General features: G+C 42.2%; 1 protein-coding gene across 1 annotated transcript in view; it reads right to left on the bottom strand.

Annotated features, from left to right (window-relative positions):
* Positions 1-21,819, bottom strand: part of COL11A1 (collagen type XI alpha 1 chain) — a 284,888-nt gene that overhangs the window by 79,995 nt on the left and 183,074 nt on the right. The window contains exons 33-40 of the mRNA XM_066624556.1: positions 20,112-20,156; positions 19,886-19,939; positions 19,747-19,791; positions 14,034-14,087; positions 10,263-10,316; positions 5,522-5,575; positions 2,885-2,992; positions 1,048-1,137 (exon numbers count right to left, since the gene is read on the bottom strand). Of these exons, the coding sequence (XP_066480653.1) occupies positions 1,048-1,137; positions 2,885-2,992; positions 5,522-5,575; positions 10,263-10,316; positions 14,034-14,087; positions 19,747-19,791; positions 19,886-19,939; positions 20,112-20,156 (504 nt within the window). The remainder of the gene's footprint in view (positions 1-1,047; positions 1,138-2,884; positions 2,993-5,521; positions 5,576-10,262; positions 10,317-14,033; positions 14,088-19,746; positions 19,792-19,885; positions 19,940-20,111; positions 20,157-21,819) is intronic.

Genomic DNA, 21,819 nt, shown 5'->3' with positions numbered 1-21,819 from the left:
AGTGCAAGCCTATGCATGCCTACTAGAAGAAAGTCCCATTGCATTCAATGGGACTTACTCTCAGTGTATAGCAACAGTTCCCTGGGGCATTTGGTGGGCTGCTGTGAGATACAGGAAGCTGGACTAGATGGGCCTATGGCCTGATCCAGTGGAGCTCTTCTTATGTTCTTATGAACTGCTCTACGTTTTGGCGGGGCAGGAGCGGGGGTAGTGATCACTGCACCTGCAGTGATCCCAGAAGCAATGGGATTACTTCCTCACATCGGGGGTCATGCTGGCCTCCAGGAGGGTCTGGGAGGCTCCCAGCCTCCTCTGCAGGCCACCCCGATGCTCAAAATAACTCCAGTCAAAGTGCAGTTCTGGTTTTTGCACAAAACCAGACATGTGCTCTGATTGCTCATCAGAGCGATTTTGAGCCTCGGGAAGGCCTGCAGAGGGGGCTGTGAGCCTCCCAGACCCTCCAGACCTCAAAGGTAAGGAAGAAATCCTGTTGCTCCTAGAGGTAGTGTGATCGCCTGTGGCACTGCTGGGGCACCAATTTCTAGGCCACTCCCCTGAAGGAGGAATGGCCCACTTCCGGTTCCCCTAGTGGGTCATGACCCACCAGTTTGAGAACCGCTAATATATCATATACCCTGTCAGCTACTCTTTTGCATATCCAGCTCAGAACTTTTCTTGCCCCCAAACCTGAAATCTAGAGATACCAGGGGCTGAACATGAAACCTTCTACATATGAAGCCTGAGCTCAGCCTTGAACTATAGGTTCCAGTGGCTGCCAGTTGGTCATCCATGCAAAAGGAGTAGGGGTTTGCTGTGCTATACTCTTCCAAGTTCTTTCTAACTGCCAATGAGTGGCCCAATCTATAAAAATAAGAAGGATATGCCCCTCATGCTTGTCAGTGGATTGGTGTTACAGCATATGTAGCAAACATGCCCATTTGTAGGTTTTGTTTTGTTTTAAATGTTGGAGCATCACACATTTATACGAACTGTCTGTCAGAACACTATTCTCTTAGCAGTTAGCATCTTATGGATTTAGCATTGTACCTGAGCCCCTGGTAGGCCTCTTTCTCCTGGAAATCCACGAAGTCCTGGCGGTCCATCTTTCCCAGAGATGCCTTGAGGACCTGGATCACCCTAGGAATGCAGATAAGGAACGGTTTCAGAAATAAGCTGCAGGGTTCAGTTATGAACTATGATAGATGCTGAGGTCTATGCAATTTTAATGAAGAGACCCTATATCCACTCATATGAAGCATTCAAAAAATGACAGCACATTTTAGAGAGAAATTAAAAAACGAGTGATATTCTACTTACCAATTAAGAGTTGAGACATGAACATATGGCAATGCATCAGCTTTTATGAGTAACATTTTCTTATGTCATCTCACTTTTGTTATGCTTTTAATAAAAGTCGTACTGACATGAGAGTCATCATATCACCCATAATCAATCTAATGCTGCAGTATCATAGTGTTAATCCATATTCTTAAATATAGTCTCACACCTGTTCAGTTTCATACTCTGGATTAAACTGTATATGAGAAGCTGCTTTGCCGCAGCTCTCCAGAGTATCAGACAGGTATCTTTCCCAGCCATGCCTGGCAAAGGCAGAGATGGAACATGGGACATTTTGCATGCATGTCAGATACTTTGCCACTAAACTGTGCCCCTCCCTGGTGAACTGCAGCTTCATTGCTTACTTTGCAACCAAATTGTTTTCTGCTCTTATCATTATAAAGTTTTCATATTAAAGATGAAATTAGGGGAGGGATGGTGAGGGAAAGTATGCTTTTCTCTCCTGCTTGTAGGCTTCCCAGAGGCAGCTGGTGCACCAGCGTCAAAACAAGATGTTGGAATAGGTGGGCCTTCAGTCTGATCCAGCAGGGCTTACCTTATGTTTATAGGCTACAAGTTTATTACTTGAGAGTAAGTTGCATTGTAATAAATGGGATTTACTTCTGTGTAGATGGACATAGTATTGAACTATTACACATAATTGGTTATGCTAATTATTTTGCTGCTTTTGAATGTTAAAGATGTTCATACTTTAGAGGTACTGTATATTAAGGAGTGTCTTTCATCCATGTGAACCCTCCTGAATGTTGAAATTCAGCCTTGCTGAATAAAGCCTTGCTACCTGCCACCCTATAAGGCAAGATCTGCAGATTCATAGAACTGGACTTTTTTTCCCCTTTAAGTGACTTGTGAATGTTCTTCTAAAGAGAACTACCTAAGTTGTATATCTTTGTATGTCTTTGTATGTCAGAGACCTACATTGTATGTTAACTGAAACAAATTTTAACAAGCATCTTTGTACGGCTATCCAGGGCTGACCTCAGGAACTATGGAAATTTTGTGATCTTCTTAAATGATTTTTAATGGTTTCAGTATCAGCTGCTTTGATGCACTGCTATTTTATTATCATTATTATTAACAGTATTTATATACTGCTTTTCAACTAAAAGTTCACAAAGTGGTTTACAGAGAAAATCAAATAACTTAAATGGCTCCCTGTCCCAAAAGGGCTCACAATCTAAAAAGATGCAACACCAGCAGACAGCCACTAGAAAAGACATTGCTGGGGTGAGGAGGGCCAGTTAATGTCCCCTTGCTAAATAAAAGAGGAGCACCCACTTGAAAAAGTGCCTCTTACCCAGTTAGCAGAGTATTTCCATAGATAAAAAAGTAGGATATAATTTATGTACATAAATTAACAACAATGAAATAATCAACTTCTACAGTGGTCCCTCTAGTTGTGGTAAACTGCTCATTCAGAAAACAAACAAACAAACAAAAAGTTTGGCATTTTTCATGGTATATATTTAAAGGATAGGATGGATTTTCATGCATCCATCTCAGGTGAATACATCAGCACCTATACCTTAGCGCCTTCTTTTCCAGCAGCCCCTGGAAGGCCTTGTTCTCCTGGAGGGCCTGGAGGGCCGGGGTGACCTCTTTCACCAATTGGGCCAGTCTCACCAGTGGGGCCCTAAATCCAAAATGACATCATTAATTCATTTCTTGTCAACAAGATATTCACCTCCACTACCAAGTAATATTTATTTAAAGAAGGGCAGAATCCAACATACCAGCACCAATGCAGCCATACCTGCAGGGCATGCATCCTGCAGTTGGGGGGGGGGGATCAGCCACAGAGTCTTCCTCAGGGCTACATTGTGGTTGCATCAACACTGGAAAGTTGGATAGGATTGGGCCCTGAATGTTTTGCCCAAATTAAAATGATCATCAAGGCCTTCAAGGACTCAAGATTCTAAAACACATTTGTTGCAGGATGGAATCCTACTCTCCTTTCAAAAAGTCAGAATGTGACAGACCCTTGATACAAATTTCCTAGCTTGCTAGAGATAGCCAACAGCATGCTTCTTCCTGGCACAGCAGAAGCTCTAGTGTGTACTGTGAGGAGGTGTAAAGTAGTATGCAACAATAAGTTACTTTTGTTCCTTGATGTAATGGGATAGTGAAGCCTGTCTGACTACACAGACTGTCTGATCAGGCAAAGCATCACTGCAAAAATCTGATTAACTAGTCTTGTTTAGGTGTTGATGGAAAGGATCCTGAAAAAGAAAGCCTCAGATACGCATCTGGAACAAAAAAGAGCCAACCCACTATATACCAAGCAGGCTTTCTGTTCGTAAGTAGCTATTTTGAAGGAAGATATAAAGAAAACTGCAGCATGGTATTTTGTCACTGACTGTAATTACCACAATTATTTTTCACTCTCTTAAAAATAAAATAGCAAACAGCTACATCAGAGGTGTCAAAACAGCATGATAATGATACCCATGGTGCAACTGTTTGCCTAAGTCCTTTGTAAGCTTGGATGTGCATAGTGGTGTTAATGGTTGCTTCCCTGGTGACAGCAGACACTGTTATTTCAAAAGCACAAAAACACAAAACAAAACAAATCTGTCACATGGAAAAAAATCAGGGAATACCAGTCCTGGGTATATAATAGAACTAGGATTTCATTTATCTATACCCACAAGACACAGCATGGTCAGATATTGGAAATGAAACATTATTTTGGGCACAATCCTAACCAGGTCTATTCAGAAGTAAGTCCTATTTTGTTCAATGGGGCTTACTCCCAGGAAAGTGTGGTTAGGATTGCAGCCTTACAGCCCAATCCTAACAGCCCAATCCCATCCACACTTTCCTGGGAGTAAGCCCCATTGACTCTAATGGGACTTACTTTCGAGTAGACATGCATAGGATTGGGCTGTCTGTCAATAAAAGAGAGAGAAAAATAAAAGATATTTCAGATGAAAATTTACTCTCAATAAAATGTGTGCTCTTTCACTCCACTGAAGTGCTGAACGGGACAAAAACTGACTCGAATGCTTCCTGTGGTTAAATTAGAGCAAGAAGAACCGTAGAAAAGCTCCACATTCTAAAGGATCTGTTCAATATTTGCTAAAATTATGTCTGGCCTTGCCATCCTTTGGGATTCTTGAAAACTACCCTACGTCTAATGTGAAGAAAACTGATATGTACATTAAGCTCTAGATATCCACTGCCTGACACACATGCCACCCATAATTTCTCTTGGATTCTGCTTGCAATGATTCTCTTGAAATACTTTTAATACCCTTCCATTGATATTAGTGAGCTTCAATTGATTCCATAGTTTTTTCCAAGTTTTTTCATAGTTTTTCAAGTTCTGAAAGCAGTTGCGTTTCAAAGAAGTACGCTTAAGTTCAGCATGCAAACCTTGACCATTCCAAGGGCCCTAACTTATTTCTTAACAGATTTATAGCCAAAGGAATACCAAGTACTTGATGCACAGAGGGATACTGAAGAGCAAGTGCAAAGTATTTCTATAAGTAACGGCCCAATCCAATGAGCATGTTATGATATGCAGCCAGCTTAACATGCTTTGCGGCTGTCACAAATGCAACACGGCTGGTCACATGGCCTAAACACTACCACAGTTGTGAGTGGCCACGTGTATGCAAGGATTGACCAGGCCTTCCTGCCAGAACAGGTAAAGCTGTGCAGGGATTGGGAGTGAGGCAGGGGGATGGAACAGGAAGAAGATGGGTTGGGGTGGGCAGATTGAGCCCAGGAAGGGTGCGGGTTCACCTGGCGAATCCTAACCCCCTTCCTGGATCTGACCAGCCTGTATGGCTCATCATGAATTTCTACCAGCTAGCAAGCTCACACAGGTCCAAGCTGACCCATGGTAGCTGCTGGGGCTTACTCCAGGACAAGGGAACATTTTATTTGAGGTATAATTCAATATAAATGCTACTGGAAGATGGACTCTTGCCTACAGTAGTGTGGCAAACATTCCACTGCTTGTTCAGGAATCTCACAGCACACCGGTCAGGCAAAAATGGTAGGCTGTGATAGGGTTCTTCTCAAGAGGCCTGTGCATGATCGCTGTATTAGGCTGCACTGTACATCAGCTTACATGAGACTGCTATATGACAGCAATAGCCAAATTTAATACTTCCTCCAGGTTCTGTAAAGGTGAAATTAGACAGAAACTATGTACCTGAGGTCCAACGACGCCACCAGGACCTGGTGGGCCAGTTTTGCCTTGGAAACCCTAAGAAATGAAGCACACAATGGTTATCAATTATGCATAGTATAGTTATGCATATTACAGTGACTTCTGCATTAATGTTGGAGAGATGAAAAGCAAGACATGCATTGGCGGGGGATTCATCTTCTCCAAGAATAAGACTGCCATTTTTATTATTGCTCTGCACACTTAGAAGTAAATTATTAAAGGTTCTTTCCAAGATCTATCATTTCCAATCATTCTGAGCCTAGCTCTTCCAGTGGCAGGGTGGAAAGTGGCAGTTTCATAGATCACACTTTGAAAGCTGATCCGATAGCTGCAGTTGCATAAATGATATCACTCATATTCCCCTCAAACAGATGTGGCAGACAAACACTTTGTTGTGTTTAAAGCAAACAAGTGCAGTTATGTAGGGAGGCACTTAAAATTGGTCCAGGTAAAATAGACAAATGATTACCTAGAAGGATGGAAGGAATATTAACTGAGAACCTAAGTGAAAGGAGTATGGGGATGAAGGAATAAGAGACTTCCAAAGCGATTCCATGAATATCTACTCAGAAGTAAGTTCCATTATGTACAATGGGACCTGGTATCTATAGGATTGCAGCCTAAGGGACTTCTGAGTAGACATGCATAGGATTATGCTCTGTGTCTTTTCCCCCCCTAACAACTGGAATTAATGTTTTGTGTAGGTCCTATATTGGATGCAAGTAATTTTTTCCTGATAAATTTCACAGTTTTCCTATCATTAAAATAGTGTATTCATCACCCTTGAGACTACTCAACCACCCTTGACACCTCAAGTAGGTCCCCAGAATTGCCCAGAAAATGCTGGAAAATCAGAATCCCAAATCAAGGAAAAAATTTAAAATGTTTTTATTCAGCAAAACCATCCCACCTCTGTAATTTTAAAAACATTAATATTTTTAAATATTATTTTAAATATAATATTCAATTTTCTATACAATGCTTTGATCTCTTGATAAAGCAGACTAAAAATGTAGGAAATAAATAAGCAAAATAATTCAAAAAACACTGACATGCCAGCATGGATGATGTGAGGCATGTGAAAGCCTTCTTCAATTGCTTAAAGCAGGCTGAAAGCATGCCTGTGCTAATCTCAGAAGAACATAAGAACAGCCCCGCTGGATCAGGCCATAGGCCCATCTAGTCCAAATTCCTGTATCTCACAGTGGCCCACCAAATGTCCCAGGGAGCACACCAGATAACAAGAGACCTGCATCCTGGTGCCCTCCCTTGCATTTGACATAGCCTATTTCTAAAATCAGGAGGTTGCACATACACATCATGTCTTGTAACCTGTAATCACAGTTCTTCTTGCAAGTATTCAAGGAAGGGTTTGCTATTTAGAGCTCCCCTTTTTGAATGTCCACAACATCCCTGATAGCTTACGCTTATATAAGAATCACAAAAATACTGTATTTTTACTGAAGATTTTTCATTACAATCACTCAGGGCCCAATCCTACCCAATTTTCAAGCACCGGTGCAGCCCTGAGGTAAGTGTGCTTCCCTACCACAGGATGCAGTGCATGCCCCATTGGCACAGTTGCACCGGCACTGCAAAATTGGATAGGATTGGGCCATCAATAGCTTAAGAAGACATAAGGGGATCCGCATTATCCATGGGTTCAACATCCATGGATTTCATCATCTGTGGATGCTGAACAGCCCCCCCACAAGCCTCCAAATCCAGACTGGAGCATAGCTCTGGTTGAGGCTTTTCTGAGGCCTGCAGAGGCCGCATGTGACTGCCTGCGGTGTCTGCAGGCTTCATAACGGCTGTTTCGGAGGGAGGGGGAAGCTACTTCCAGTTTTACAATAAAACCGGAAGTGACATTTTTATGCCTTATAAGGCACCTTGAGGCCCAGAAAAGGCTTTCCCCGGCCTCACAATGCCTTATAAGGCATTTAAAAAGTCACTTCCGAAAAACAGGAAGCAGCATTTTCCCCCCTGAAATAGCCATTCTGAGGCCCACAGAGAGAGCAGAAGGTTGTGCACTGCTTCTGCGGGCTTCAGAAGACCCTCTTGACCCTCCTGACTTGCTCCAGTTGGGTTCAGATGGGGTCTGCAAACTGCGAGTTTGAATACCAGCAGTTTTCCTTATCTGTGGGGGTTCCAGGAATGCAGGCCCACTGAACATTCTATTTATGAGATTTGGTGATGGATCAAATCAAGCCCTTTAAGGGAAAAAAAGATGCTACTATTCAAAGGAAATATTTAAACTGAAGAACATTTTATATTTTCACTTTCTCTAAACAGAGTGCTAAAGACAGATTCGCTCAGCCCTCAAACCTATTCTTTCCCTCCTCCCCCTTTGATGCAGCCATGCCACTGCAGAGTGTACTGCATCCTACAGAGGGAGGGAGTATTCTGGAGATTTCCTCTGGGTAAGGACTGAGGATCTAGATCAGGGGTATCAAACTCATTTCATACAGAGGACCGAAGTTAGCATTCAGGGCTCCAGCTGAGGGCCGGAAGTGATGTCATTAAACAGAAAATGACATCATTAAGCAGCTAATGGCCAGAAATCAGACCCTGTTCTCATATAGAAACTCATTAACTGCAAATGACAGAAGAGAAAGTATGCAAATTTTGGCCATATTTCAAGATTTGGGAAAGCCCAATTTTCATGTGAGCTGCCATTTCAGCTGTAACACCTCAGCAGCTGAGAGCCTGAGGACCGGGTAAAAAGCTTCCAGGGGCCACATCCAGCCCCCGGGGCCTTATGTTTGACACCCCTCATCTAGATCTAGATGAGGGGTGTCGAACCTAAGGCCCGGGGGGTGGATGCGGCCCGCAGAAGCTTTTTATCCGGCCCTCAAGCTCTCAGCTGCTGAGCAGTGCTGAGGTGTTACTGCTATGACAGCTCACATGAAAACTGAAATACATGAAATATGATCAAGATTTGTGTATTTTCTCTTTTGTCATTTGCAGATAATGAGTTCCTAAGTGAAAAAAGTGCTCATTTTTGGTTATGACCTGATTAATGACATCATTTCCTGCCTAATGACATCACTTCCGGCCCTCAGCAGGCACCATGAATGCTGCTCGGCCCTTGGTATGAAACGGGTTTGACACCCCTGATCTAGATCTTGATACTAGTACTAATCAAGTACTCCAAGGATCTACTACAGTTTACTCCCTCCACCCTCTATCCATTTCACTGCCGGAAGAAGTTAAGGGTGCAGCAGCACACAACAGTGTTTTCTCAACTGTGGCACTAGTTTTACGGAATTCACTGCCAGGAAATGTTAAATTTGCCTCTTCAGCAGAGCATTTTGGTGAGGTTTAAAAACATTTTTATTTACATTAGCTTTCAGGGTGAGTAAAGGTGGTTTTATTGTGAACTTTTACGTTTGTTACCTTAGGGCCCAATCCTATCCAACTTTCCAGGGCCAATGTGGCTGTCCCAGTGGGGCATGCACTGCATCCTGCAGTGGGGGGGGCAGTCAATGGAGGCCTCCTCAAGGTAAGGGCACATTTGTTCCCTTACCAAGGGGCTGCACTGCAGCTGCATCAACACTAGAAAGTTGGGTAGAATCCGGCCCTTAGTATTTTTAGCTTGTTGTGTATTGCCTTTTTATCTATCACCAAGTATGGGTTTTTAGAATTGTTATCACCATCTGCTGTGCTGGCTTTTTAAATTATGCTTTAGATTTTAAACGTTTAATTCTTTTGAATTTTGTTTTGTATTTTATGTATTTATCAATTATTGTAAATTGCCTTGAGCTTTTGGAACAGCAGGATATTAATGTTTCAAATAAAATAAACGAATGAATACATTTTATCTGTTTCTTATAAAAATTATTCAAAGTGGCAATATTTTTATTTCCAAAATCCAAATTAATAATCTGTAGAATTGTGATAATCCTGTTGGTGTCTTTTCTAGACAATTACATCTTATTGCTAAATACTTTGTTCTGCTTTATGAGTATTTTTACATTCTGAGGAATTAGATATATTTTAATGATTATGATCTCTATTATAATAACAACAACAACAACACTGAGGTACTATTTGGTACCTCATCTACACCTAGATGTCAGGCAGAAGTCCATGTGGATGAGGATTCACCAGCTGATAAATATTATGGTTTTTGTATATACGGTCATTATCAGCTGTGTTGTTATTTTGATGCGAATAAAATCAGATGATCATAACCATAATCATAGGTTTTATGTAAAAGCATCAAGGATAGTGTTGCTTTTTCCAATAGTAGGATTTGGGATGGTTTTTAAATGTACAACTAAAACATGAAATGTGAATGAACAAATATGCATTTGCAAAATGGTGTGTTATACAGATATCAGGGAGCCATGATCAGTTTCAGCTGCTTATAAGTGTACATCTAACGGCAAAGTCAGTGTTGCCTCTGCATGCTGTGTGAAGTTGTGTGATCCTAAATGGCAGTCGGTAATACGAATAACACATGCAAAATGAGTGAGATGAGGTTTGATTTTTTTAAAATCACATTTTATATATTAATCCAAAATATGGTACTGTGAATTGTGGGCTGGAGGTGTCTCAGATAGGAGACTAGGATTCAGAGACATTATATTAGAGCCACAGAACAGTCATAATGACTTTTCATATAATGTCATTAATTGTTTTGAAATGCATATCATATCTCTGCAAAACTACATGTACTAAAAGGTGATCTCTCAGACTAACATAAAGAATCACTTACAGTTTCACCCCTCTGTCCTGGATGCCCAGGCAATCCATCCTTCCCAGGTGGGCCCTAGAATACAAAACAGAAAGGATAAAATGGCTTTTCCAGAGCCTTCTGGTTCTGAACATAAGATGCTATCAGGCCTAACAATCACAGTGATATCTCCAGTGTGTCAAGCTGCCCTTCAAATGTAGTTTTATGGATGCTGAGTGATCATCCTTTGTCAATTTGATTGCTTGCCCATGGTCAAAGATGATCAGTTGACATTCCTTGAATGGGAGCTAATGACTGGAAATCTTTCTCCTCTCTCCTGCCTTTTGGAGGTGACACCCGTCAGATAACAAGAGGGGCAGGGAAATGTTGTTGCCGCTTCAAATGGAAGACACAAAGTGAAAGAGCTGGGGTTTTTTTTGTGCTAGAGTGCAGCTGGATTAGAAACAGCCAAGGTGGCGGAGATAGGCTGGCTGCAGATGGCTAAGCAGTTGCTCTCTTTTGGAATCTGGTGCAGGAACAATGGCTGTGCTACCTGCTTAATAATAATAATAATAATAATAATAATAATAATAATAATAATAATAATAATAATAATAATAATAATAATAGGTATTTATATACCGCCTTTCTTGGTCTTTATTCAAGACTTTATTCAAGGCGGTTTACATAGGCAGGCTTATTTAAATCCCTTATTAAATAGGGATTTTTACAATTGAAAGAAGGTTCTTTCTTTCAAGAACCACAACAGTCCAGGTGTTTCACTCTGATCTGGTTTCATATTCTGGCCTCCATCCTCCCACGCTCAGAGCAGATGGAATAGCTCGGCTTCAGCTTGTCAGCTGCTTCAAGGTCGCACGGTGCCGGTGGCCTCGAACTGGCGACCTTGTGGATGTTATCTTCAGGCAGATGGAGGCTCTACCCTCTAGACCAGACCTCCTGCCCTTTAGGAGCCTGTTCATTCTAGTATGCTCTTTTTGTACAGCTGTAAATAAAATATTACATATTACAAAGACACCATGAACCTCTCATGCTCTCTCTCTCCTCCAAAAGAAATGGCACCCTGTAGTTTGGCCTCTGGAGTTTCACTGCTTGGGGAAGTGGGGAGCACTTAATAGCACTTTTTCTGCTTTGATAACAGTGCAGTTTTTCACGTTCATTTTTTCCTTCGTAGATCTAAACTATTTGCATAATGATTTCTCCAAAGACAGTTCAAATTCACAAGCATGCTAGCAACTGCTCCATTATCCTTCAAGTAACCCAGAAACTTTATTTTGTTTAATGAACTGATGGGATTTTATGATATGACATGGCTGGGTCATAATATCAAAAGATATACTTGCCAAAGGTAAAAATAATGAGCAAACAACCAATGATGGCTTTGCATCCAAAGACACACACACACACACACACACACACACACACACACACACACCCCTAAATCATTATGATCTGTCCCCTCCCAAGGAAAACTTGTTTTTCCTTGGGGGGGACGGGACTGCACACACTTTGTTTCAGATGAAGATGTGGAGCAGAAAGGTGTATTTGTGCTTAACCCCATCTCCACTAGACACCTTTCCAAATCCGTCTCCTAAGCTGCATCTTCTCTCCCATCTTTCCACCCCAAGACAAACAAATGTTTTCATTATACGATGCAGTTATGGTCATATAGACCCCTAGAGTTAACAGCAGCAAGACCAGGGAAATTATTACTTACAGTACAATTTTATAAACCCAGGATAATGAGAACAAGGGGTGCTGGATCAATATGGTTTCAGGCCAGCGGCAGGCTCATTCTACGCCCCAGCACAAACCCCATGTTCAAGTGGAACTCAAAAGAGGTTTCTCCCTTGCATTAGGAAGAAAGGGAAAAAAAAAAAAACAATGCTGCCCATTGATCTGAATGGAACTAATCAATGCTATTAATGCAAAAAGGACCCTAAAAGTTTTGAAAGGCTGTACATTATTCCAAGTCACTGAATGCTTCAGTTCCATTTATGAATACAGCATTTTAAAGTCAATAACCTAGCTGGTGTGTATAACATACTCATTTTGGATACAGCTTGCCAATAGAAGCTTAATTTCAACATTTTTTGGTTTCTGGGACTGACATAATGGAGATGGAGAGTGACCTCTAGTGGCATCTGGTCATCCTTACAGAAAAACCTTTCTGCAGACATTTGTGTGCCAGGTTGTTTGTACAGTAGATAGTTCCCAATAACCCTTCTTGCCATGCAATAACCTGAGTTAGAACACACCTTAAATTCACAGGGATAACTGAGTGTGTGGTGCAATGAATGTTGCCATATTACATTCGACAAAGTACATTACACAGAATGACAAAAGAAGGTTTTAATTTCTACGACAGTAGCAACAATGGCAAAACAGCAGCCATGATATGGCACATATTTCAACAGACCACAGCTGCACTGACCAAGATATTCTGCAGTCCGTTGAGCTGCTAAACTTCTGCAACCATTTCCTCCTATTCTCATCACATTTCCCAGTGAACACACTTTTGTGTGAGAAACACTGGAGAACAAGCCCATTTTTAGCTACTTACTAAACAGTGAACTGCTCTGGGCTAGTTTCATGATGTCTGAATTCATTTCTCTGTTCACTATAGCAGATACAAAGCACGTACTCTGTTGGCCTTGGGCTGCCATTCCACAGCTTCAGCTACTTTCATCCACTAGAAAAATCAGCTCACGTGTGCGGCCATTTGGATGATTATTGAGCTTCTCCGAGCTGATCCTGGAATAGCTGAATGGACTAATTGCATGATAAACAGAGAGCAACTACTCAACTGGTACAGGCCCATCACTGTGCATTTTTCAGGCGTGATTCTGCTTACTCCTTATTTAATACTCTAACCAATTCAGACAAACCCTAGCTGCTATGTCTTGGAAATCTTGTCAAGACTGAGGTTCATGTAGTAATAATGTTCTTATGGGAACTAAAGCCTTTGTCTGGGGACTGTTCATACTGCCAAAGTGAAAAAGGGCTCCTGAGATTGCATAAGCCACTAGCAGTCTAGCTCTCAAAGGGAGGCCCTAGTCCTCAAAAACAGAATGTTTGTATGAGTGCCACTAGACTGTGAAACTAGTTGTGGCCCCTGCACACATCTGAGGTGTTTGTGTGTGGGCTAGACTGAGTGTGGGCTCAGACTGAGTATTTCAGTAAGAAAAAGTCACTTCTGGTTTTATGAAAAAAGGCTTTTTTCTTTTAGTGTAAGGTTCAGTCTGAGCCCAGCAGAGGCCACTGATAGATGTGCAAGTCTTCTGCTGGGCTCAGAGGACCCTTAGGAGGTGGTGTGCACAGAGGGGGTGCATGCACAGAGGCCCCACAGACCCAATCCACAGACAAGTGAATCTGTGAAAATGGGATTGGTGGATACAGGGTCTCCCTGTACATGCATACCTGGGAGTAGATCTCACTGAATTCAACAGAAATTATTTCTACGTAGACCTGCACAGGACTGGGTGGCCAGTCTCACCAAAATCCATGGCACTTCTGAATAAACATGCATAGAATAAGCCTGACAATACTGTATCCAGCAAGCTGTGTGGGCTAAAACAGAAAGCATGGAGAAGGGAACTCGATCAAGGACTCTTGTTTCCTTCTATCTGCTATTCTTCACTAGTGCTTTAGACTATTTTTTTCCTGCTTTTAAGCTTCATACATGTCTCTTGAAACACTGAAAAGCAATCTTAAAATTTTAATGTTCATTTCAGTCAACTTCTGCTTTCACATTTGCTACATAAATCATTACATTTATTTTAACAAAATACTTACCGGAGGTCCCTTTGGTCCAGGGAATCCAACAGGTCCCTGAGGCCCTTGTGGTCCCTAATATTAGTCAGAAATGAAAAAAAAAAAATTGTTATCATTGCTATAATAGTATTAGTTGTGACATGGGAACAGTATATTTGAATAGAAATTCTGTGATGCAGTACACCAGTGCGGGGGGGGGGATCCCCCAATCCTATAATCTCTTCCTCTAACCGCTTATCTTCTCTATTCACATGTTACTGATATAGTAATTAGTTTAAACAATGGTTCTGTGTGTTAATCCAAACCCAGAGCTCCTCATTTGGATAGCACATGGAGCTGTTGAAACTGACCCGGATGCCCAACATTAGCACTCCATGTCAGAACAAGGCAACAAGTGAGAAGGAAGAGCACATGGACTCAGAGATCTTTGGGTCTGAACCAGCCCTTTGAGTCTGCCACCCTAAGCAAATGCTTCACCATACTTTGTGGACGGGCTAGACTTCCCTTGTGACGCCATGCCTGCATAAAGTCCTGCCACTCTCAAAGCTCTTTTACCTTCCCTCATTGAAGCCTGGAATTAAATGAAATACACAGCAAGAGCCAAACTGCACAGTCTCTTGCAACAGGGCAAATGCATGAGGGCTGTGGGGGAGAGCATTCTGCATGCAAGAGGAGTTAAAATGGAGCAAAGCAAAAAAACTGGATCCTGAAAAAATGTGATAATCATTTATCTGTAGTTCATGTTCAGCCAGGTGGCTGCTCAGTGAGATTTTATAGTTCTAGCTACAGTTCTTACCCTCAATGGACAGCATTACAGCTGAAAACAAATGAAGGAGCAGAAAACTGCTTACAAAGCAAGAATACTTGCTTGAAGTTAGAATCACCTTATAAGAGGGAATACACACACACACACACACACACATGGAGGCAGGCGCCCTTATCTATGAGGGTTCCGCCCCCCACAAATACTGAAACCGCAGATATGGGGGTGCCTGTATGCATAGTGGCCCCCGCATGTCCCTCCACCCCTTTCTGCTTCCCTTTAACTGCCCTCTAACATACAGATTGATTGCCTGTATATTTGGCTCTTCAGTTAAGCAGGACTGTTAAACACTTGAAGAAACTCTAGACCAGACCTCCTGCCCTATTATTTGTGTTATAAGCTGCTTTAAGCTACCCTTTGGACTGGAAAATCAGCACAGAAATATCTTAAGTAAATAAATCATCACATGAAAACAATGCTGTGGAATGCCAGCATCAGTGGCATATTCGGTGATATTGATATTCGGTGTCATTTTTTTTAATTTTTAGAGTCTCCTCACCCATCCTCTGCTTCCCTTTTCTCTTCACCTGCTTCTCTGGGGATTTACTTTTTCCATTGTATATCACATGTCAGTGGCAGGCCTTAGAGGGCAGGGGAGGCAAAAGCCCCAGACGCCACGCCTGTGGGCCTTGTGAGGGCAGCACCGTGGCCACTGCTGCCTCTGCCCAATGTACCGCCTCCACCTGTCCTCCAGAGCCATTCCACAGTCAGGCGAAGCCCTGTGCAGCATTCCGAAAAGCCTTCTGAGGCCTCCAGAGCACTCTCAAACACTAAAACTGAAAGCAGTGTTTAAGAGCGCTCCAGAAGCCAAAGAAAGCTTTCAGAGCGGTTAAGTATGCCACGGAAGGCTCTGTATGACTAGGTAAGTATCCTGAGGAGGTGGTGTGATGTGTGTGTGTGGGGGGGGGGTGGCATGCTGCAGTTCTGCACCCAAGGGCAGCACAGGGGCCAGGTCCATAACTTTCACATGTTAAAAAAAAGGGAAAGAACACTATTAATTAAATACAATCCTTTGAAAGTGGTTTGGTTCTTTTGCTGCATGCCCCAACTCATTCAGGTGGACGTGGATGCTCATACTACAGTTTTAGCTCTTTGCTTGGGCACATGCACTCCATGCAGTGCACTCCATGCAGAGGGTGTAGCCCTTGGGTTCTCCAGGTAGGGCTGGGAAAGGTCTCATGTCTGAAACCCTAGAGAGTTGCTGCCAACTCATACACAGCCCTAAGCTCATTGGCTTGCCTAAGAAGGCAGCTTCTTAGAGTTCATATGTTAGACTCTTACGTGTACACAAAAATGTGTTATGGACACAATCCTATGCTCCATTTGCACTGATACAAGAAAGATCAGCTGAAACAGATTCCCTTGGACTTGAAGCCAGTGTTTTAGCAGGCACAGATCCAAGCAGACCTGTTGCCGTGGCTGGGGCTTTCCCTGGAGCAAGGGAACAAATGCCCCCTTACTTTGTGGAGACCACCAGACTGCAGAATTCCCCTGCAGGATATAGCACAAGTCACACAGGCCCCGCTGTATAACCACAGGGGAATTTCAATAGAAACAGCTGCCTGGTTATTATCATTTACTATTCTTCTCTTCTGTTAGTCTTCTGTGAGGACTTCCACTTTCAACAGGAATAAGAGAGACATTAAGGTGATGTTTAGGAGCTATGTTGAAAACACTTGAGTGATTTACTAACCAAAAACCATATTTTCACATGGATCACTAATGCATTTCTTTCCATAAATTGCAGGCTTCCCAGACCAAAATGTTAGAACTTCTTTTGTGAAACCATCTTTTAGCAGGGCTTTGATGTTTATCTTTGAACAGTAATGCAAAACCACACATATTTCATTACAGGGTTGAGGTGATGTTTATGAAAAAGCTTATAATGTTTCATGAGCACTTAAGCAGGATGAAGTAAATTGAATGCAGAATGGAGAAGAGATTTCCTATGATTGGTTCATTGTCAGTTTCTGCAAATTCGCAGAGCCCTGCCAGCTGGGAGCCAGGATTAAAGCAATGTGGGACACAACAGAGCAATGCAATTAGTTCTAGGGGAGCTGTTTAAACAGACCTCATCCAGCGTGTGATCCTGTTGACTCTAAATGGCAGTGAGTGACAGAAAGAGGGTTATCTAATGCCCTGGGTTTGTTCCGGTTCAGCTACAGGCAGTCAATGGGAACAAACTAGCCACACAATGAAAAAACATCAACACAGGGCTTTAGGGGGATACTGGATAACCTCATGCTGGTCAGCAATGGGCACCAGTAAAGTTCAGAACATGAGTATGCACCCATCCCTCTCTTCTGCTCATGTGCACAAGTGGGAGAGACATAATTTTTAAAATTATTTTTCCTTTTCCCATTACAACCCCTGAACTTTCCAAAAATGTGGGAGTTTTTGGAAAATGATATGCAGCATGAGGGGCTAGAGAGGGAAGAGGAAATCACCAGAAACTGAGGGGGGGGGGAGATCTTCTTGCACAAGGCAGTGTAAGTGGAAAGAAGGGTTTGTATATAGTCTGGTGTATACTAGAGAGCACATATAGGCATCATAGCCAGGCATGGTCCCTGGGCCTGGCTGCACATGATGACATCAGCAGGCAAATATTGATTCCTAGAGACCTTCACACCTCCTGGTGCAGACTGAGGGCCCAATCCTATGCAACTTTCCAGAGCTGGTGCAGCTGCAATGCAGACCCGATGTAAGGGAACAAATGTTCCCTTACCTTGTGGAGGCCTCTGTGACTGTTTCCCCACCAAAGGATGCAGCGCATGCCCCACCAGCACAGCTGCACCGGCCCTGGAAAATTAGATAGGATTGTGCCCTGAGTCTACTCTGCCCTTGCACAAGTCTGGTCTTAATCCATGCTGATCTAGGCTGATCTTGATCTATGCTGGGAGGAATGCAGCAGATGGGAGAGCGTTTCAAAGTTTGAATGTCTTCCGAGTTTGAAAAGCAGTTGTGATATGGCATGAGGATCTGTTACTCAAGGGGAAGATCTCAAAAATTCCGTGTGGTTGCTAAAGCCCTTGGGTGAGCCCAAGCAGCACTTTGAATTGAGACCGTGTGAATTGCTTACAACCTCTATCAGACAATCCCACAGCAGTATCCTACCTCCTTGGAGGCTGCAGGTGCTGGCATGGGGAGACTCTGCACGATAGGCTATAGTTAGTCATGCGGAAAACAACCCATATGTTCTACAATAATGCCACTGCGGAAAATTCAGCATGAAGCCTGGATCCTTTATATACTACATCTGGAAGTCACAGTCTATTTCAAATAACTCTTTCAAGGGATTATGACAGGTTGTTTTTACTGGGGTGCTTGAAGTTAAATAATGAGGAGTACATTCACTCAACAGCAGGCATTTTTGAGCCTGCAGAAAAATACATTTAAGGAACTAATTAGATAGTTCAATAAAGGGGGGATTAGATTTGGTCAGTTGGTATATTCGTATGTTTGTGAAAGCCTATTTGCTTTTAGAAGCTCTGCTGACAATAGCAATTTTTATGAGCATGGGTTCAGTAACACACACAGATTTCAAAATTGTTATTAGGTTTGCTTGGGAAAAAACTTCCTGGCCTGCCATTCTAAAAACATTTTAAAAAAATAAAAATAAGGGTAAGAACAGGGGTTAAAAAAAAAGAGGAAGTACTGGATGAAACTATTGAGGTTTGTTTTTTCCCTAAAGAACTTTAATATTTTAATGAAATACATACAAATATTGAGTATGACAGTATTCCACTCTTTCCTTCCTCGCAGAAGAATATGGTAACACACCTTCTAATAGACACAGATCACCAACAGCACATGGTACTAGTTTTGTAATGTTTCATTTTATGCTAATGGAGTAGCTGATAAGGTATTTACAGATATGGGACAATAAATTCTACTGCCATTTGCTGATATACAAAACTAAATAAAAGGGGTTTCTTCATATGAACCCCCACCTGTATAGGTGTCAAAATCTAAAATCTCTGCTCTGTTTTAATAATTTTCAAAATTATGATAGCCATTTGGAATGTTTAGCTAATGAAGAATCAGGTGGATGAAAGGAGAGGAGCATTCCAAAGGACACTGAGATTAATTTAATTAGCCCAAATCATTTCAAGTCATATGGATCTTTTTTTTTTTTTTTTTTTTTTTTTTTTAGGAAACTGATTTAATCCATTGAAGGGTAACAACATCGGTTTAGTGTGCAATCTCACAGTCACTCTGACACTCAGTAATCAATACTGTTGTAGTTATCCCTTGCATGTTGAAATCAGGTGCTCCTGAAGAACAGCCTTTTGAACTGAAATGTACTGGACCAAATAATTTCCTTTCAGTGTACCTTTGATACCTCCTCTCTCTCTCTCTCTCTCTCTCTCTCTCTCTCTCTCTCTCTCTCTCTTGTTATGCTGGTGCCATCCTTTGCTTCCTTATTGAAGAACATGGTAATGCATCTCCTAATAGACACAGGGTGCAATCCTACCCTGCACTGGAACAGGCAAGCCAGGAGGCCTGCGCTGTATCCAGTGCAAGATAGGAGTCAAAAGTGGCTCAGCCAGAGGCAAAGGAAAACTTTTCCCCTTACCTCTGGGAAAGGCCCAATTTCAACCATGGGGACTTCAATTGACTTCACACCCCCAGAAACTCCCAAGTTTGCACAGTTCATCTAAGATCACACGGCACAGTAGGATCCGTAGTTTCTAGGTAAGATCCTCCCTTTAGCATTCTCTCCCGTTTACCCAAACCCATTTCTTCCATATAACCCAAACCCATTTCTGCTCTTCAGAAAATGACATCCTCCAGTTTTGTATAGTGTTTGAATTGCTATGGTTTCATGGTTCAAACCACAGATGATTACATATGGAAGTTAATGGCTAAAGACAGAAAAATGCAAATGAAATATAAAGTTTCCTTACATACCCTTTCACCTGGAGGGCCAGGTGGTCCGTCATTGCCTGAGGTGCCCTGGAAAATATCAATTTATTCAAAGCTGAAATGTGTGTTTGCATTAAGAGGAAGAGCTGGCTGCAAAACTGATTCTGAGGTTCTATCAAATTACCTTTGGGCCAGGTTTCCCAGTTGGGCCCCTTGGGCCTCTCGATCCACGTGGTCCCTATGGAGAGCGGTGACAGATATGCAATAGATTATTTATATTGTGCATTTCAGTGGAGGAGAATATAAAGACCACCTTCCATGTATTAGCATTGCAATTGATATGGAAATGCATATGAAAACATTAATGGACAAAGGAAGGACACAAGGACAGAAGAATGCATAGTACATACTGTTGGTCCGCGTTGTCCCCTTGGACCTGGTTTGCCATGCAAGCCCTGCCAAAGAAAGTTTCAAAAAATTAATCTTTGTTAGCAGGAAGAGATCAAGAATGCATTTGTATGACTGCCAAGTATCTTTGTCTGATTTTTAGTAGGCAGAAACATCTCCATGATTTATATAACATATGAGCTACGACAATTGAGAAGCTGTGTAGGCGAAACTATTGTGTCTTGGGCAGCTCTATGTGAATTGGAAAATGCGTGGCTTTTTAAGGCTATTTCTTTTCTGCTTGTTTTTATTTGTTGTCTGTGATGCCAATAAAGGTTTCTGATCTGATCTGAAAAAAATAATCTTAGCATTCCAACTATTTTCACCCAAAGAGGTGCTGCTGCTTCAAAAGAGCCAAGCAGAATTCTACTTGGATCAAAAGCTATGGGGCATATCTGACTACGTGCTCTGCATTTCGTTAACAGTCTCTGCAAATAATTATTGCTTAGCACAAATTGCAAGTCATATGGTAAAGAGAGCATTCTCAGCTCATGTTTGCCTTATAGTATGAATGCAGGAGGCATCTGCAGCAGCATAGCAAAAGGAAGGAAGAGTCCTTAACCCCTTACCCCACATGCAAACTATCTTATGCAACCTCTCCACCCTGGGCTGTTTTTTTTTCCCCCCCCTCTTTTCCTCTCAGTCAGCCAAAGACTGGAAATAAAATCATCCGGAAAGAAAGAGGTGCTGGCTAAAGAGAAAATTAAGGAGTGCAAACAGGTTAAGCAACTCCCTTCGGTAAGCCAAATCTCACCTGCAAATGACCCTACTGCCCTGCAAAACCACTAATGGTAAAACACTTGTTTGTGAAATATGTTTGTTGTGGCAATGCATAATTCCGCTTTGTCAAGAGGTCTTTTTCTCTTCAATTCAGGTCTTTCATTCAACTGTTCCTCATTATGAGGCACCTCCTATTTTCCCCATCATTTTAAATGTTTAAAAGTAGTTCATCTCACTCTGCCTGTGTAGAACAGCACTGTCCCTTATGAGCAAGTATAACGCTTCTCCCAAGAGGATGCCTTTGTGTTGGGCTGACACTAAATTTCTGGATATTCAGTATTACAGCATTATTCCAAGTTCTTTATTCCAAGATAAGGCCACTTCTTCAGGTCACTTTTGTTCCCTTACCCCATGTCAAGCCCCGGCAGCCACTATGGGACTACGCGGATCTGCACCAGCTCAATAGCTGCAGCAGAACCTAGGAAACCCATGATAGGTTCTAAGGCATGGGAGGGGGATAGGATCCAGTTGCAGCTGGCCACCCTCCCCAAACCAGTTTTGCCCTCTCCCTGCCTTCCCTATGCCCTGAACACTTCCCCACTGCTGGGCACTGCACTTACCTTGTCCAGCAGCCACTCTTTCTCCCGCTGGTGCAAGCGACCAGTACCCACTTGAGCTGACCACTAACTTCAAATTAACAAAGCAGCTACATCCTGATTGACTTTTTACATCCATTTCAATATGTATTCCTCAGCATGCTTGCCAGATTCTTCCCTGTTTGACAGTCAATTTTTTTTTTAAGTAAATAGGAAGCCTGGTAAATTAGAATGCATAGAAGATTCAAGAGAAATTCCCTGGAGGATCAACTAGAGACTAGCTTGATAATTCACAGGATATACGAAGACCTGCCTTTTGCTTACTTTTCCCCCTTACATGCGTCCTTTCTAAATC

The sequence above is a fragment of the Tiliqua scincoides genome, chromosome 4, assembly GCF_035046505.1.
Source record: "Tiliqua scincoides isolate rTilSci1 chromosome 4, rTilSci1.hap2, whole genome shotgun sequence".
NCBI lineage: Eukaryota > Metazoa > Chordata > Lepidosauria > Squamata > Scincidae > Tiliqua > Tiliqua scincoides.
The sequence above is the reverse complement of the archived record's forward strand: the minus strand, read 5'-3'. Positions and strand labels throughout refer to the sequence as shown.